We start from the raw sequence: 17291 nt of genomic DNA on the forward strand, positions 1-17291 counted from the left end.
GGACTGTTCATTCCAACACCAAATGGTTCACAACTGTCTCCAGTCCCAAGGGGTCAAATTCCTTCTGACCTCCACAGAACCAGGCACACACATGGTACACATACATATATGGAGGCAAAACACTCAACACATTAAGTAAATAAAATAAATCTAAGAAAGAAAGATTTCCAGGCATTCTTCCAAAGCAACTATGCCATTTTATACTAATACCAATAAGAGTCAACAGTGTGAAAGTTTCCTATGCTCCGTGTTCTTCCCAGCATTGTCAGTAGTAACTTTTCTGAAGGGTATGTGGTAGAATCTCATTATGGTTCATCTTTCATTTTTTAAAATATTTATTTATTTATATATTTATTTATTATGCCTGCACACCAGAAGAGGACATCAGATCTCATTACAGATGGTTGTGAGCCACCATGTGGTTGCTGGGAATTGAACTCAGGACCTCTGGAAGAGCAGGTAGTGTTCTTAACCTCTGAGCCATCTCTCCAGCCCCATCCTTCATTTTTGTGTGAAGGTTTCACTAAAACCAAAAAGGAAACAGCTTGTTTTTATTGTCATTATTTTACTACTTTGATTAGGTTCTGTATTAAAGCTGGTGGGTGTTCTGTGAGTAAATGCAAGTTACTGCCTTTGTCCACCTGAGCTTCTGCTGCCTTGCTAGATGCTTCTGATAATGTGTTGTGTTATGAAACCTGAAAACTAATTAATTAATGATGAAGTCCAGTGAGAGAGAACCTGAGCCTGTTCCTTAGCAAGCAGCAGTGGCCTGTAGGAATGTGGCAGTTTTAAGCCTATCTTTTGCATTGGCTCACATTTTCCCATCTTCATTCTGACTGTTTTTTAGTAAAAGGTATACTTGAGATTTGTGACAAAAATTACACGATTATTACTAAATTTAACTCATAAGTTATGTCAAAGACATAACCAAGCAGAGAAAGTAATATAAGCTGAACTTACAATTCCATGCTTCTGTCTACCTAAATATTGATTGACTGGAAACCCTCAGTGGTTTGACTACAGTCCAAAACCTTTAACCTTGTAGCTGCCTCCTATCTCCTATGGGCTCAATTACTGGCAGACTGCCTCTGTGTTTGCTGTTAGCAGGGTTTTTATTTTAACTTTTCCTTTTAAATAGCTAATTTCAAACATTATTATGTTGCGTTTGTTGGTTTTGAGGACTGCTCCAAGACAGACTCTTCTGATCCTAGATTCAGTTCTGGTTGGGAGTTTTTTTGTTGATTAGCTTTTCCCCAACCCCTTTCCAAGAAGCTACAAGATTACTCTTTCCATAACTGCTAGTGATCCCACCGGAAAATCAACTTCGTGACCCTTTAATCGTTTGAGCCCTGTTGTCCTGGTGCTCACTCCTGACTAGTCAGGTTTAGCTTTATTCTATAACAGGTTTATTTTCATTCTTCCAGTAATTTTTTTTTTATTTCCAGAGAGGGTTTCTCTGTGGTTTTGGAGCCTGTCCTGGAACTAGCTCTTGTAGACCAGGCTGGTCTCGAACTCACAGAGATCCGCCTGCCTCTGCCTCCCAAGTGCTGGGATTAAAGGCATGCGCCACCACCGCCCGGCTCTTCCAGTAATTTATAATTAGGATCTAATACCGAGATTTTTAGAAGTTATTCTGTCTTAATAGGATATTCAGTGTCCAGTGGCTGCCATGATCTGAGAGACTGTTTTTAGGACTGTATACAGTGTAAAGGTTTTTTGTTTTTTCCCCAGAAAAGAATTTGTTTTTTGCCTAAAGAATATAAACTGATTTCTATCTTTAGTGCTAACTAGGTCAGTAGGAGGAGTGAAGGAAATTTCTTGTCTGGTTCTTGCCAGTGATTTTAGCATGTTTAAAGAATGTTAATGCTGGCCTCAGTGACAGAGCAACAGGGTGGAAATAAATGAGCTCTTCTAGAGGATGGTCGGCCTAAAGACGTGCAGTTTGAACTACGAATCGCTTCTCCCGCCAGTTTGGTGGGGATGAGAATGGCCCTGACTCTTTTGCTAGGATAAGGTCATGGAAGTCATTGGCCACTTAGTATGGAGAATTCTATTTGTTCATTTGAGACAGTTTCATGTTATATCTTAGGCTGCTGCAAAATTTACTATATGGCCCAGGCTGACCTCAGATTTCTTGAAATTTTGCCTTAGCTGCCTGAGCACAGGAGCCACGATGCTCAGCTAGGTGCATTTTTGTTTAGAGGTGGCTTTTGTTTGTTTGGCCTTTTTGGTTTTGTCTTTGCAGCGGTGGGAATTGAACTTTAGGGTCAAAAACTCAACTGAGGCACATTCCCAGTTCCTGTTTTCATCTTTTGAGATATAACTCACTAAGTAGGCCAGGCTGGTGTGGAACTCACAGTCCTCCTGCCTCTTTGTAGTGCATGTTTTAGTCTCACTTTCAGAAATAACCTTGCTACCAGTTACCCACTTAGTGATTATGTAGTAGAGTGGCTGGGATTTGGCCCTTCCATCTCATTTTAGTTAGGGTTCCTATTACTATGATGAAAAACTATGACCAAAAGCAATTTGAGGAGGAAAGACTTTATGTCATCTTAGAATCCTTAGGTCAGCCGGGCGATGGTGGCGCACGCCTTTAATCCCAGCACTCGGGAGGCAGAGGCAGGCGGATCTCTGTGAGTTCGAGACCTGCCTGGTCTACAGAGCTAGTTCCAGGACAGGCTCCAAAGCCACAGAGAAACCCTGTCTTGAAAAAACAAAGAACAAACAAACAAAAAAAAGAATCCTTAGGTCATACTCCATCACTGAGGTGTTAACTATGTGAGTTTGTACATGCCACAGCGTATGTGTAGAAGTCAGAGGACAACTTGTAGGCGTCTGTTCTTTGTACCAGATGTGTTCTTCAGATCAAAGTCAGACTATTAGGCTTGGCAACAAATATCATTACATGCTAAGCCATCTCATCGGCCCTTGAATTAGCTTTTTAAAAAGCCTCCTTAGGCCTTGCAGTGGTGGTACAACCCTTTAATCCCAGCATTTGGGAAGCAGAGGCAGATGGATCTCTGTGAGTTTGAGGCTAGACTGGTCTACTGTAGACTGAAGTTTGTGTTGCAGCCAGCCATTCAGTCTCAAAGAAACACACAGGGGCTTATATTAAATATAAACTGTTTGACCTATGGGGCTGGAGAGATGGCTCAGTGGTTAAGAGCATTGCCTGCTCTTCCAAAGGTCCTGAGTTCAATTCCCAGCAACCACATGGTGGCTCACAACCATCTGAAATGAGATCTGATGTTCTCTTCTGGCCTGCAGGTAGACACACAACAGAATATTGTATACATAATAAATAAGTAAATATTTTAAATAAAGAATACCAAATTTCAAAAAAAAAACTGTTTGACCTATTAGCTCAAGCTTCTTAATAATTAGCTCTTTTTTTAAAAAACTTAAATTAACCCATAATTCTTGTCTATGTTTAGCCACGTAGCTTGGTACCTTTTCTCAGTAAGGCATTCTCATCTTGCTTACTCTGCATTCGTAACTACATCTCTTTCCTCTTTCCAGAATTTTCCTAGTCTGGTCACCCTGCCTATACTTTCTGCTTGGCTACTGGCCAGTAAGTGTTTTGTTAAACTAATATGAGTGACAAATATTTACAGTGTACAAGAGCATTATCCCACAGCAATCCATCTACAGATTGAGTACATGAACAGCCAGGGCTACACAGAAAAACCCTGTCGCAGAAAAAAAAAAGAAAGAAAGAAAAAAGAAAAGAAAGAAAAGCTTCTTAGGGGAGGTACCGGGTTTATAGTGAGCTCACCACACAGAGCCAGTTTGGTGAGTGTGCCCAGAAGTGTAAAGCATCCCCTGCAGTCCTACTTTGCCTTTACTACCACAGAAGTATCTGGGTTTTGTTTTTTGTGATATTTCAAGACAGGGTTTCTCTGTAGCCTTGGCTGTACTGGAACTTGCTTTGTAGACCAGGCTGGTCTGAAACTCACAAAGATCCACCCACCTCTGTCTTTTAAAGCACAGTCTTCATAATAGCCAGGACTAACTGTCCTCTATGAGATCTTTTGTGACCTATAATTAATTGTGATTTATCATTTGTTCATTTTCTGCCTTCCCTGATAGACTTAGGCTCAATTAGGGTAGAGGCTGGATTTTTTTTCCCCATTGATCTGTGTTTCTGCAGTGACAATACTTGTCATTTAGTAGGGACTCAATTATTAATGTATCTAAGGAAGGGTTGATTGGGGGCCAGAGAGGTGTCTCAGTGTTTGAGAATGAGTGCTTTTCTCCTAGAGGTCCCAAGTGCAGGTCCCAGCCCACACTTGTGACTCTAATTCCAGCGCACCTGATGACCTCTTCTGGCATCTGTGGGTACTTACACACACCATAAATACAAATAAAATAAATCTTAGAAAAAAGTATAGACTCAGTAGAATTTGAGAATAAACATTTGCAATATGAAATAACAACTTAAAGTATTTGGAGCTGGCATGGTGGTTGAGACCTGTCATCCTAGCATTTAGGAGGATTATCATAAATTTGAGGCCAACCAGTGCTATATAGTGAGACCTATCAGAAAAATAAAAAGTAAGGCCAGCAAGATGGGTCAGCAGGTAGAGAGAGCTGCCTGTCACCAAGCCTGACAACCTCCATTTGATCCCTGGGACTCATGTGATGGAAGGAGAAAAATGAGTCCCACACTCAAGACTGTGACACACTCACACACATACACACACAAAATCATTGACAACAAAAACCCCCTGAAAAATTTTAATACAAGATGAAAAGAGCAAAAACAAAAGTAAATAATAAAAGACTTGTAAAAGTACTCGCTGCATAAACCTAATGACCTTCATTTGACCCCATCTCACTGTAGAACTAGAAGAGTAGGGCAAGGATGCCTAATGCATGGCTGGTAAAAGCTGGAGGCAGCCTTGGAACTGCTGATCTAAAGGTAACTTTAGCCAAGTGTAGTAGCAGCAGCATCAGTAGTACATGTCTTTAGTCCCAGCACTTGGGAGGCAGAAGCAGGGGGAATCTCTGTGAGTTTGCGGCCAGCTGAGTCTATACAGCGAGTTCTAGACCAGTCAAGACTACATAGTGAGATTCGGTCTCAAATAAATTAATAAAATTCCAATTTTTATAAAGAATAATATTCACAAAGAAAATTAATATCCTGCTAGTATCCCTTTATTTCAAATAAAAGAATTTTAGTTCATTGTTAGGCTTTTATACTTTATACCAGTATTACCTAACTAAAAAAAAAATTTAAATGTGTTTTTCGAGACAGACTTTCTCTGTGTAACAGCTCTGGCTGTTCTGGAACTCTGTAGACTAGGCTAGCCTCAAACTCACAGAGATCCACCAGCCTCTGCCTCCCAAGTGCTGGAATTAAAGGCGTGCAGCACCGCCTGGGTTTTGCTTTTTTCTTTTTAGTTATGTATGTGTTTTTGTGTGTGTCTGTCCACATAAGTATAGGTGTCCACAGAGGCCAAACTTGACTCTCCTGGAGCTGAAGTTATAGTTAGTTTATATTATTATTATTTGAACCACCTAATTTGGGTGCTGAGAGTCAAACCTGGGTCCACTAATCGAGCAGCAAGTGCTCTTAACCACTGAGCCATCTCTTCCACTCCTAATTATTTTTAAAATATTAAAAAAAATTAAATATAAAATTCTTTTAGCTTTGTGTGGTGAAATTCACCTGTAATTCCAGCACTTGAAAAGTGAAAGCCAGAGGAGCAGGAGTTCAGGGTCATCCTCAAGTACATAGCAAGTGTGATGCCGGCCTAGAGTGCATGGTATACATATAACCCTGACTTTTATATACTTAATATACGTATTTGTGCCCATGTGTGAGTGTTGATGTTGGTGTTCCTGCCTGCGATGTCCAACAGACTTCTGTTTCTTTGACATAGAAATTAAGGAAAAGTGAAGTGTCCCACTATTGGCCATCACATAGGCACAGTACATCAACAGATCCAGCTGTTAGTCCCGATTATTGTCCATCCATTTGTGTTTTCTCTGGTATTGGACTCTGAGAAATTAAAGTGTCTCTACTTGAAAATCACATTCCTATACTAGATTTGCAGTTAGTAAGTTAACTTTGGTAGTGTGATGGCTTGGAACCCAGCTCATTTTTCTCTTTTCTCTCTTCATACAGATTGATAGAGCTACATTCTCCTGATAGCAGGAACACCTTGATCCTACGCTGCAAAGATACGGCCACAGCACACTCCTGGTTCGTAGCTATCCACACCAACATAATGGCTCTCCTCCCACAGGTATTGGCTGAACTCAATGCCATGCTTGGTGCAACCAGTACAGCGGGAGGCAGCAAGGAAGTCAAGCATATTGCCTGGCTGGCAGAACAGGTAGGTGGAAGGCAGAACAGGGGTTTTACTCATCTCCACTCAGACTTAGAATGCTTCCTTATGACATATATCTAGACTGTTTATATCTCTACCCATCTACATAATCTCTCTCTCACTTTTTCTTCCTCTCTCTGACGTGTGCGTGCGTGCGTGCGTGTGTGTGTGTGTGTGTGTGTACAGTGTCTCACCATTTAAACCAGGCTGGCCTTGAACTCACAGAGAACCTCCTGCCTCTGCTGCTCCAGTGCTGGATGACAGGCGTGCGCCACCATGCCTGTCTATAGATCAGTCTATAGGTTATGTATCTCTCAGTTCCTGAACACCCACATTGCAGCTCTTCTGTTTGTCTTGTTTCTCCTCCCTCACTCCTTTCTATAGTCTAGCCATTGGTCTCTAATCATCACCCCAGCAGTAGAGTTAACCTTTGTGGTTTCATCATCACAATACAGCTAAAAGGAGGTTCCTGTTACCCCCTCTCTAAACAGCATGGGGTGCTCGTTAGGACTAGGGTCAAGAAACCGGAGCTCTATCTTAGTGGCTAAGAGTGTTTTCTGTGCAATCATAAATACCAGAGTTCAAATACCAGCACCTACATGAAAACTGTGTTGTACAAGTGTCTATAACTCCTGTTCCAAGGAATCCAGCACCCGTTCCTAGCCTCCATGCACCACCTCCACACACACACACAAATACAATCTTTAATTGGGTGTCTGGGTCAGTGAACTCTGTGTGTTGTTAGCACTTAGCAACATGATTTGACTCTGCTGTAATAGCAAGCAAGAGAATAAATGGACATGACTATGTTTTAGTAAAACTTTAGAATAAGTTGAAGGGTGGATTTGACCCAGAGGTCATAGTTTTTCCACTCTTTTTGTAGACTATTGATAGTGTTCCCAGGGGCAACAGTCTCTAGTTTATATCCCCAAAGTAGAGAAACTTAAAATATACAAAATATAGGGTTGATGATATAACTCTATAGTAGAGCACTTGTCTGATACATACAAGGTCCAAGGCTTAATACTAGAGGAAGAAAATAAAGTATTTTGCAAACCATTAAACAAGATTCAATGTAGTCCATAACCGTAAAATGAAAAGAAACATACCATGAAAACCTAATGGATGCTGAGGGGAAAGGGAGAACTGAAGAGCACAAGTTTTTAGATCCCAGGTCCAGCATAACAGGGAAAAGGTCAGATCCTTCATTGTCAACAGGGACAGAGTAAGTTCCAGGACAGTAAGGGCTGTACAGAGAAACTGTAGACAGAAGCTGTTTGTCCTGCCCACCAGTCCCATGGCTGCTTAAAAGTAATCACTCAGAGACTTAATATTTGCTAATTATAAATGTTTGGCTGGTGTTCAGGCTTATTAGTTAGCTCTTACAACTTAAATTAACCCATTTCTATCAATCTGTGTATTGCCACATAGCCCTACCTCTATTTTTATATGTCTTGCTTTCTCTGCGGCTGAGTGGGTGGCATCTCCTCGATTCTACCTTCTGTCTCTTTGTATCTTTGCTTGGCTTTTTTGCTGAGCTATATCCTGCCCTGCCATAGGCCAAAGCAGCTTTATTCATCAACCAATAAAAGCAACACATATTTGCAGCATACAGAAAGGCATCCCACATCAAGAAATCCTATCTCATAAAAACTAGAAAAAAGACAAAATTCTTGCTCTTTTTACTTACTGTCCCTATCACTGTAATTCATATGTCCTTTTCTCTAATAAATCTTTGAGTATTTTCTTTATGCAGATGAAAGAAAGATGAGTACATATTCTCCTTTTTCTCTTACAAAACTGTGTATGTGTATGCGTCTATGTGTGTGGGCATCTGCCTGCACATACTGCAGAGAACATATGGAGGTCAGAGGATAAAGGACAATTTTGTTGAGTTGGGATTGGTTTTTGTTTGTTGGTTGGTTGATTGGTTGGTTGTTTTGTTTTTGTTTGTTTGTTTTGAGATAGAGTTTCTCTGTGTAACAGCCTTGGCTGTCCTGGTACTCACTCTGTAGACCAAGCTAGCCTAGAACTCTCAGAGATCCACCTGCCTCTGCCTCCTGATTTCTGGGATTAAAGATGTACACCACAACACCTGGCTCTGTGGAATCAGTTTTGTTCTTCTACTTTTAGCAAGTTCTAGAGTTCAAACTCAGGTCACCAGGCTTGCCCATCAAGAACTTTACCCACTGAGCTATCTTGTGCCCCCCCCCCTTTCTCATACATAGAACTTTTATCTTGTTTATTTATTTATTTATTTAAACAGTCTGTCTGGCGAGGTTTTCATACAATACATCGAGAGCTACCTATTCTATAAGATATTCTGTTCTGTAGCTAATAAGAATGTTCCCAGCTTTGTTGTCCTAATATTTTATCATTACAGACAATACTGTAGTAAACTTTTGTACATTATCTAAACTTTTTGGTCCTTGTTCACACAGATCAGATAACGAGGGTACTTATTATTTTAACATATTTGGGCCTTAAAGTTATTTCTGGGAGGGCCCGGCGGTGGTGGCACATGCCTTTAATCCCAGCACTCAGGAGGCAGAGGCAGGTGGATCTCTGAGAGTTTGAGGCCAGCCTGGTCTACAGAGTCCCAGGACTGGTTCCATAGCTACTGAGAAACCCTGTCTCCAAAATCAAAACAAAACAAACAAAGAAACAAAATGGCCGGGTGGCGATGGTGTACACCTTTAATCCCAGCACTTGGGAAGCAGAGGCAGGTAAGTAAGTAAGTGAGTCTGTGAGTAAGAGGCCAGCATAGTCTACAAGAGCTAGTTCCAGGACAGTTAGGGCTGTTACACAGAGAAACCCTGTCTCAAAAAACAAAACAAAACCAAAAAGATTATTTCTGGGAGCAGGATGTAATGGCACACGCCTTTAATCCTAGCAGAGGCAGGTGGAATTTTGAGTTCCAGGACAGGCAGGGTTACACAAAGAAATTTTGTCTCAAATAAATTAATAAAGTAAATAAACATTCTTTCTGGGCCAGGGCCCATGAAATGACTGTTGGTTAAGTGTTTGCTGCCCAAACCTGATGACCTGAGTTTAATCTTCAGAGCCTCATAAATGTAGGAGATAACCAACCCCACAAAATTGTCCTCTGACCTTCATATACACAATATTTTTTTCAAAACCTTTGCTTGAAGACTTTGTCAAAATCTACTGCCTTGCATGGAATGTTTTGAGACAGGAGAGATGGAAAGCAGAAGGGGCATGGACGAAAGCTCACTTGTCTGCTCCATTAGCCCCATCCACAGGTAGAATTGTTTCTTTAAAGATTTGGAGGGGCTGGAGAGATGGCTCAGCAGGTAAGAGCTCTTGCTGCTCTTCCAAAAAACCTGGGCTTGATTTTCAGCATCCACATGGCAGCTTATAATGATCTGTAACTTCCCTTTCAGAATCTGGTTCCATGGGCATGCAAATGCATGGACATATGCAGACAGAACACTCATACTTATAAAAGAAATAAAAAGAAAAAATTAGTTTATATCAATTCTTATATTTGGACAGTGAGAGTAGAAAGTAAGGGGATATCTTTCCATCTGTAGGACAATCTCCAGAAATGACTGGTCATAAGAATGCTAGTTATCCGCCTCTAGACCTCAAATATTTCCACGATTTACTACTGACTTAAAATGACAGACACTGACTTCATACAGTTTCTAGGGTTCATGGCCTTAGCTGGATAGTTAGCTTTTCAAATAAGCCCCTCTTCACACTTCCGATGGGGAATCCCGACCTGTGGGGGTAAACTCAAGTCTGTTAGGGTTGGGGAACAAAACAAAGATCCTCAATGTTAGGCCAGTACTCAAGTCACTTCTGCAAAAGGCTCATCGTGATCATAGTTAGCGCTGATTCTGATCTCACCATTGTGACAGGCAAAACTAGATGGTGGAAGACAACAGTGGAGGCCTGTTCTCATGGCTGTGACCGAGAAGGATTTGCTCCTTTATGATTGTATGCCATGGACAAGAGATGCCTGGGCATCGCCATGTCATAGCTACCCTCTTGTTGCCACAAGGTAAGACAAAAGGAAAAAATACTCAAGTCTACTATAAAATGAATTCTACTGCCTTTGGTGCCTAAAATAGCATTTGAGAGACTAACAGACAAAATCTATTTTTTTTTCCCAACTTAATCATTTTGCAGCTCCTAACTCTTAACAGAATAAATTGCTTCAATCACTTGTGGGTGTTTGTGTATGTGTGCATGTGCAAGCGTAAATTGTTGAGGGAGTGGCTGTTCCTTTTAGAACTTGCTTAGTCATGGAGATAATAGGGGTTTGGGGTGGTTTGGGTTTTCTTTATTATTGACTGTGACTAAAACCACTGAAATCGTAGTAGCCTTTTGAGTAGGTGATGAAATCATTTAAACCAGACTGTGGTACAGTGGATAGACCGCTCAATTTAGCCAAAATATCTTTGCAGTGCTCTTTGCAGCAAAAGAGCACATAGCAACAACCATGGCTTTGTCCTGAAGCCACAATGTTCCCAGTGTCACAGGTATATGGACTTGGGCAGGAAAACGATTGAGAAATGTAAATTTGAGGTGTCTTAAGAAATACAACTAGAAGTGTATTCAAATTCTGTTTCCCTTGGATCTTAAAGAGTCAGATGTTGGCATAACTGAAAAGCCCCACAAGACTGCTTTTAGGAATCATTAAGAAGTTTCTCTCAGTGCAGTAAACCAGAATGAGAAGTGAGTGTTCTCTGCTGTGCTGAAGTTCCCTTTTGGCAATGTTTTGTTGTAACTGTCATTTGCCCTTGATGGAAAAAAAAGGAGTGGAAGATAATCTAGTGGTTTCCTTAAGTGAGGGAACTGCTCAGAAAAATACTTAATGGTGAAAGAGGAAAGTGTTGGAACCATCTCCTATGCCCCATTGAGGACGCTGGCTGTTTCCTGTTGTGAACAACAAAAACATTGCTTTTGTGACAGGGTTTCACTATGTAGGCCTAACTGGCCTAAAACTTAATATGTAACCCATCTAGTCGTTAACTCAGAGAAATTCACCTCCCTTTGCCTTCCAAGAACTATAAGTAAAGGTGTGTGCCTCCACGTGCAGTCTGGTATCAATCTTTTCATGTAAATAGAGTTAAAGTTGTCATATAGCTTTACTGGGTTGCTCTCAGTCACCGGAACAGAGTTAAAACACCTCCTGAGTTTGAGAACCAGGAAGATGTGCACCCCTTAATTCCCTCAGGGGAGAAGCATCTTGTAGAAGATAGTTTAAGTGTCATTCCCAGGCCCTCACTGAAGTAAAGAAAGCTACCTTGACATCAAGAACTATGATGTCATCCAAGAACATCCCACTGTGCTTGTGTACAGTGTCCCTGGAAATCCTGAGTTAGTGTCATTTATTCTGTTTCGTCTCACGTTCACTGAGAGCAGGACATCCGTACAACACCAGGGATGTTTCCACAGTTAAGGTTAGACCAATTAACTTGTGTTCCAAAGATTTAGAACACTCTAAATAAACCTTCATTCTGTAAAGCTAGAAGTTACTGTCACCTCATAAACAAGCAGTTTCTGTCCGTTGGATGTTGTTTGTCAAAGGACTTTAGTAGTAAATAAAATGGAGCAGTTGCGTATTTAAGGAGTAGGTCTGCTCAGACCCTAGGTATGACATCAAAATCAAATATAAAATCAAACATGGTGGCACATAACTGTGATCCCAGCCCTTGAGAATTAAAGGCAATAAAACCAGGAGTTCAGGATTGGGCTGAGCTACATGGGAGCCTATGTGAAAAAAAGAAAAGAAAACATGCCATGTGAGGAAAAAGAAGACTCAATGTTTGTGTTTCAAGTAGCATCAAGAAAATGAAGCCAAGAGGAACTGGTGTACAACTCAGTTGGTCCAGTACTTACTGTATGAGCATTGAGAACTGAGTTCAGATACCAAGAACCCCTGCAAAAAGCCAGGTATTGATTTAACTCCAGTCCTGGGGGTGTGGAGACAGATAGGTCATGGAGCTCACTACCTGCCAATGCAGCCGAATCAGTAGGCTCCAGGCTCAAATGACTAACAAATATATAGGAAAGACAAAGCAATATCTTGATTATCTACAAAACTAAGTAATCCCAGGTAAATTAAGAATTAATTATTCTTCAGACTTCAAGATCAAGTAACATTGTTAGATTTGTATAAAGTAATAGCTATCATTTATGTTGGATTACATACACATTTAGGGTTTGGAGTTTTTTGTTGTTGGGTTTTTTGTTTTGTTTTGGTTTTTTGCTTTTTGTTTGTTTGGTTTGGTTTTGGTTTTTTGATACAGGGTTTCTCTGTGTAGCTGTGGCTGTTCTGGAACTTGATGTGCAGACCAGGCTGGCCTTGAACTCATAGAAATCAGCCTGCCTCTGCCTCCTGAGTTCTGGGATTAAAGGTGTGCACCACCGTGCCCAGCTCACATTTAGAAATCAAAACTGTGTATGCATGTACATTTTTTCTCTCAATACATGACATTTTTGGCAAGGAGGATGAAGGGATTTTTTTTTTTTTACGTCTTTACTAAGATCAAGGCTGTCCTAGGTACTGTGGGTTTTGCAGTCTTTTCCTATCAGCTTTCTCTTTAACCAGGAGAGACAGAACCCAAGGACAACATGGCTACTGTATCATGTGGAAAATTGAGTGGTATTGAGTTTGTGGGACTAATACAGCCCAAACTGCTAAAGCTCATCTTTTTGTGAGTTTATTTGGCCTTCCCACAAAAGTGGGGATGGGAAGCATTTGGCAATGTGTCCTAACCAGTGGCTGCTCCCCAAATCCAGCAGCTGGTTTGAATTAGAGTCCCTCTGCTAAATATTTCAAAATCAAATTTAGGGGAAAAATACCTCCTAGACTGATATTTTGTAATGTCTGACATGGGATTAGCAATCAAACTGAATGTGGTAGAATAACCCTGTCACTTTCCTCCGTACTCCATCTTACTTGGATCATGTTGAGTAATTCTAAAACTTAACTCTTTCTGAACTGGCTCGTGTTCACCTGGCATGTAAGATCTTCAGGAGTCAGGATAGTAACACAGTTCTCAGAGGTGACTCCATAGGGCAAGTCTGTAAATTCAAACGTATCTCATAGTAATATCGTGTAATCATAAAATGTTTCTTGCGGGTTTTCACTGTGCTGACAGTTGCCCTGGGGGTAAGTTAAACTGCTGATAACCTTTACAGGTTTCAGGGCAACTGGCAACCAGTCACATGTACAGGCTGTCCATAGGCACTGTGTTCTCTAAATGGCCTGTGGGGGTAGGGAGTCAGTTTAATTTAAATGTCTTATTGAAGCAGTAAAAACTCAGTTTGGGGTAGAGAGGTTGCTCAGTGGGTGAGAGTGCATTCTGATCCCAGCACCCAGGAGAAAGCCAGGCATCCCACACATGTGCCTGTAGGCCCAGTGCAATGGCAGCTGAGGCAGGAGGATTGGTAGGACTTTGTGGCTGTCAGGTCACAGAACAAGGAGGACCCCTGATGTGACTTGTGGCCTCCACAGAGGGACAGGTGTTCACACCCACACATGCCAGCCACATCGGCAGCACAAATTATCAGTTTTCTTTCATCTTAACCTGTAAGTATTCATCTTTTTAAAATTCAACATGTTGAAATAGCAACTATTGAGCTGAGAAAAGAGCTGTACTTCTGAAGTCCACGAAGAGTTTCTACCCTGAAGAGGGCTGATTAGCAAACCACCGTGCTCAGATCCATGCTTGTAAGGAGCCTGCTCTAAAAAAAACCCAAGGAGAGTGCTAACTGTCGCCCTGATAAAATTCTGGTTTTCAAGAAAGATTCTAATTTTGGATCAGGTTTGGATGCTGTATAGAAGTAGAACCATGTGCTGCATGGTGGAGTTTTGTGACCTGTTCATTTCATCTAACAAGAAGTCCTCAGAGTTCATCCATGTGGTAGATGACCATAGGACTTCCTTTTCTAATTCACTGGTTGGGATGTTGTGTGGTGTTTTGTTTCTTTTTGAGAGGCCACTGTCTGTACCCCAGGCTGGTTTAAAATTTAGAATCCTCCTGCCTCAGCTCCCTAAATGTTGGGATTACAGGCATGCACCACTACATTTGCATTTGGATGTTCTCGTTCTCTCTCTCTCTCTCTCTCTCTCTCTCTCTCTCCCTCTCCCTCCCTCCCTCCCTCCCTCCCTCTCTCCCTTCCTTTCTTTTTCTTTTAAGACAGTGTTTCTCTGTAGCTTTGGTGACTAGCCAGAAACTAGCTTAATCTCTTGGAAGACCAGACTGACCTTGAACTCACAGAGTTCCGCCCTCCTCTGCCTCCGTAGTGCTGGGATTGAAGGGTGGGCCACAACCGCCCAGCTTCTTTCTTTTTTTCTTGTTCTTTGGGTTTTGATTTTCTTTATATGAATGTTTTGCCTGCTTGTATGTCCATGCACCATCTGTGTACCTGATGCCTGTGGAGGCCGCCAGGTGAGAGGTCTTGGAGATGGTGTGAACTGCGGTGTGTCAAACCTAGGTCCTCTGGAAGAGCAGCAAATGCTCCTAACCCGAGTTGTCTCTCCATCCCCTGTCAGGACTTCTGTATCCCTTTTTCTGTTAGTGGGTAATTTTTTTTTTTTTTTGGTAATTTTTTTTATAAAGAGAGTAAGTAGTATCCTGCCTCTTGGAACACCAGGGATTATTCTGTGGGATTAAAGAATAGTATCACCTTCAAAATATCACAGTCTCAGCCGGGCGGTAGTGGCACACGCCTTTAATCCCAGCACTTGGGAGGCAGAGGCAGGCGGATCTCTGTGAGTTCGAGACCAGCCTAGTCTACAAGAGCTAGTTCCAGGACAGGCTCCAAAACCACAGAGAAACCCTGTCTCGAAAAACAAAAACAAAAAAAAATCACAGTCTGGTTTTGAAATGTATTCATCTAAAAACTGCTGAAGGTTTTTATCAGTTTCTGCTTACCAATGAGTATACATTTCTGGCATTTTCTTCCAGTAATGCAGTAATTACTTTAGTTCTCTATTCTATTTGTGTCCTAGGTTGGTTCATTCAGGTTCTGGATGTCGGTCACCCTCCCTTGGATCTGACCTTACCTTTGCTACAAGGACGGGCTCTCGGCAGGGCATTGAGATGCATCTCTTCAGGGTTGAAACTCACCGGGATTTGTCCACCTGGACCAGAATACTTGTTCAGGGTTGTCATGCTGCTGCCGAACTGGTCAAGGAAGTCTCCCTAGGTAGAGATACATTTGCTTGTTTGTTTGTTTGTTTGTTTCCGTCTGTCCGTATGTCTATCCGCAACAGGTTCTCACATAGCCTGTCCTGGCCTGTAATTCAGTTTGTACCAAGGGTGAGAGGATGGCCTTGAACTCTTGATCCTCCTGCTCTACTCCCCAGTGCTATAATCACAGGTATACACAATCATTCCTGGCACTGATGCTGGATTTTTAACAGCAATTAAAGTATTTTTTCAAGATTTATTTTTAGTGATGTGTGTGGGTGTATATTTGTCTGTTTGTGTCACGTGTGTGCAGGTGTCCTTGGAGACCAAAAGAGGGAAGCAGAAGAGACAGGATTTACTTATGTGCCATCTCTCCTACCCTCTAACATTAATTAAGTGAAACTGCTCAGCTTTAAAGTAAAGCCACCATTGTTGTGTGTGCCCACTATAAACTGCCTTAAAACGTGAGCTCAAATGGTGATGGCGAAAAGAAGTCCAGTATCTGTCTCACTGGCGAAGCTTTGCCAAGCTTGCCACATGGCATTAACCACGTGGCTTTTTTACTGTTCATCTTTTAAAATCTACATTTAATAGTATAAGATACTGGGCAGTAAAAGTTAGATCCACTGACTATAGTTAAGAAGATTTTAGGGTCAGGCATGGTGGTGCATGCCTTTGATCCCAGCACTGAAGAGACAGAAGCAGGAGGATCTCTGTGAGTCTGAGGACAGCCTGGTCTACATCCAGGGCTACACAGAGAAGAAACCTTTTCTCAAAAAAAAATAAATAAATAAATAAGATTTAACATCTAAGATATGTCTAGACACCTTTAAATACAAGCATTTGACAATATTGTAGTTACAGAGAATAAAGTGTTTGGAATATTAATTTCTCTTCAAAGGTTTGAAAATATTCTGTCCAACACTGTTAGTGCTTGAATTAGCTGGTTGCCATAGTTTCACTTTGGAAGCTCCCTCTAGTGGCTAGTCCCTGTGAATTTGGGGTTTCACTTATGCTCTGCAAGCATACAGGTATTTCAATTGGCCTTTCAGTTTCACAAGAGCTAGGGCTAGTGTGGCTGGGACTTGAGCTGCAGTTCTCATGTGGAGCCAGTGCGTTATGCCCCTCCTTCTCTCTCCAGATGACTCATGCTCATGACTGGATTAGATGCCTGAAGGATACACGGTGTCAATCCCCTTCATCCATTACATCAGCAAATATTTGCTGTGTACTTTAGTGTTTACCCAGAGCTGTGCTTTATAATGAGAGAGATAGAAGTAACTGAGACCTTATTTCCTGTCCTTGACTAAGCTGTGAGAAGAGCACAGGGTCCTATTGTCCTCTGTGATTAGCTTGTCACAGACTTGGTCTTTCTGCCTCTCTCTCTCTCTTTCTCTCCCTCTTCCCTCTCCCTTTCTTACCCTCTCACTCTCACTCTGCCTCCTGTTTTGCTGTAGGGTCAGGCCAAAGAACTTTTTCCAGAAACACTCAAACTCCCTAGAACTACAAGGTAATGAAGTAACTGATCCCAGAGTAGTAGAAGCAGGATTTGTGGCATAAAACATCTGTGTCATGCTGGGCGACGGTGGTGCATGCCTTTAATCCCAGCACCTGGGAGGTAGAGACAGGCGGATCTCCTGTGAGTTCGAGGCCAGCCTGGTCTACAGAGCTAGTTCCAGGACAGGCTCCAAAGCTACAGAGAAACCCTGTCTTGAAAAATAAGGGAAAAAATCTATATCAGTAGGTCTTCACCAGTGTTTGGATTTAAGAAATACAAAGGTTA

General features: G+C 41.6%; 1 protein-coding gene across 1 annotated transcript in view; it reads left to right on the forward strand.

Moving 5' to 3' along the window:
* Nucleotides 1-17291, forward strand: part of Sntb2 (syntrophin beta 2) — a 75838-nt gene that overhangs the window by 44866 nt on the left and 13681 nt on the right. The window contains exons 3-5 of the mRNA XM_041649765.1: nucleotides 6131-6341; nucleotides 10220-10362; nucleotides 15328-15524. Of these exons, the coding sequence (XP_041505699.1) occupies nucleotides 6131-6341; nucleotides 10220-10362; nucleotides 15328-15524 (551 nt within the window). The remainder of the gene's footprint in view (nucleotides 1-6130; nucleotides 6342-10219; nucleotides 10363-15327; nucleotides 15525-17291) is intronic.

The sequence above is a fragment of the Microtus oregoni genome, unplaced genomic scaffold (assembly GCF_018167655.1).
Source record: "Microtus oregoni isolate MIOR12 unplaced genomic scaffold, Mior012 000004F_ref0000308, whole genome shotgun sequence".
In the NCBI taxonomy this organism is placed as follows: domain Eukaryota; kingdom Metazoa; phylum Chordata; class Mammalia; order Rodentia; family Cricetidae; genus Microtus; species Microtus oregoni.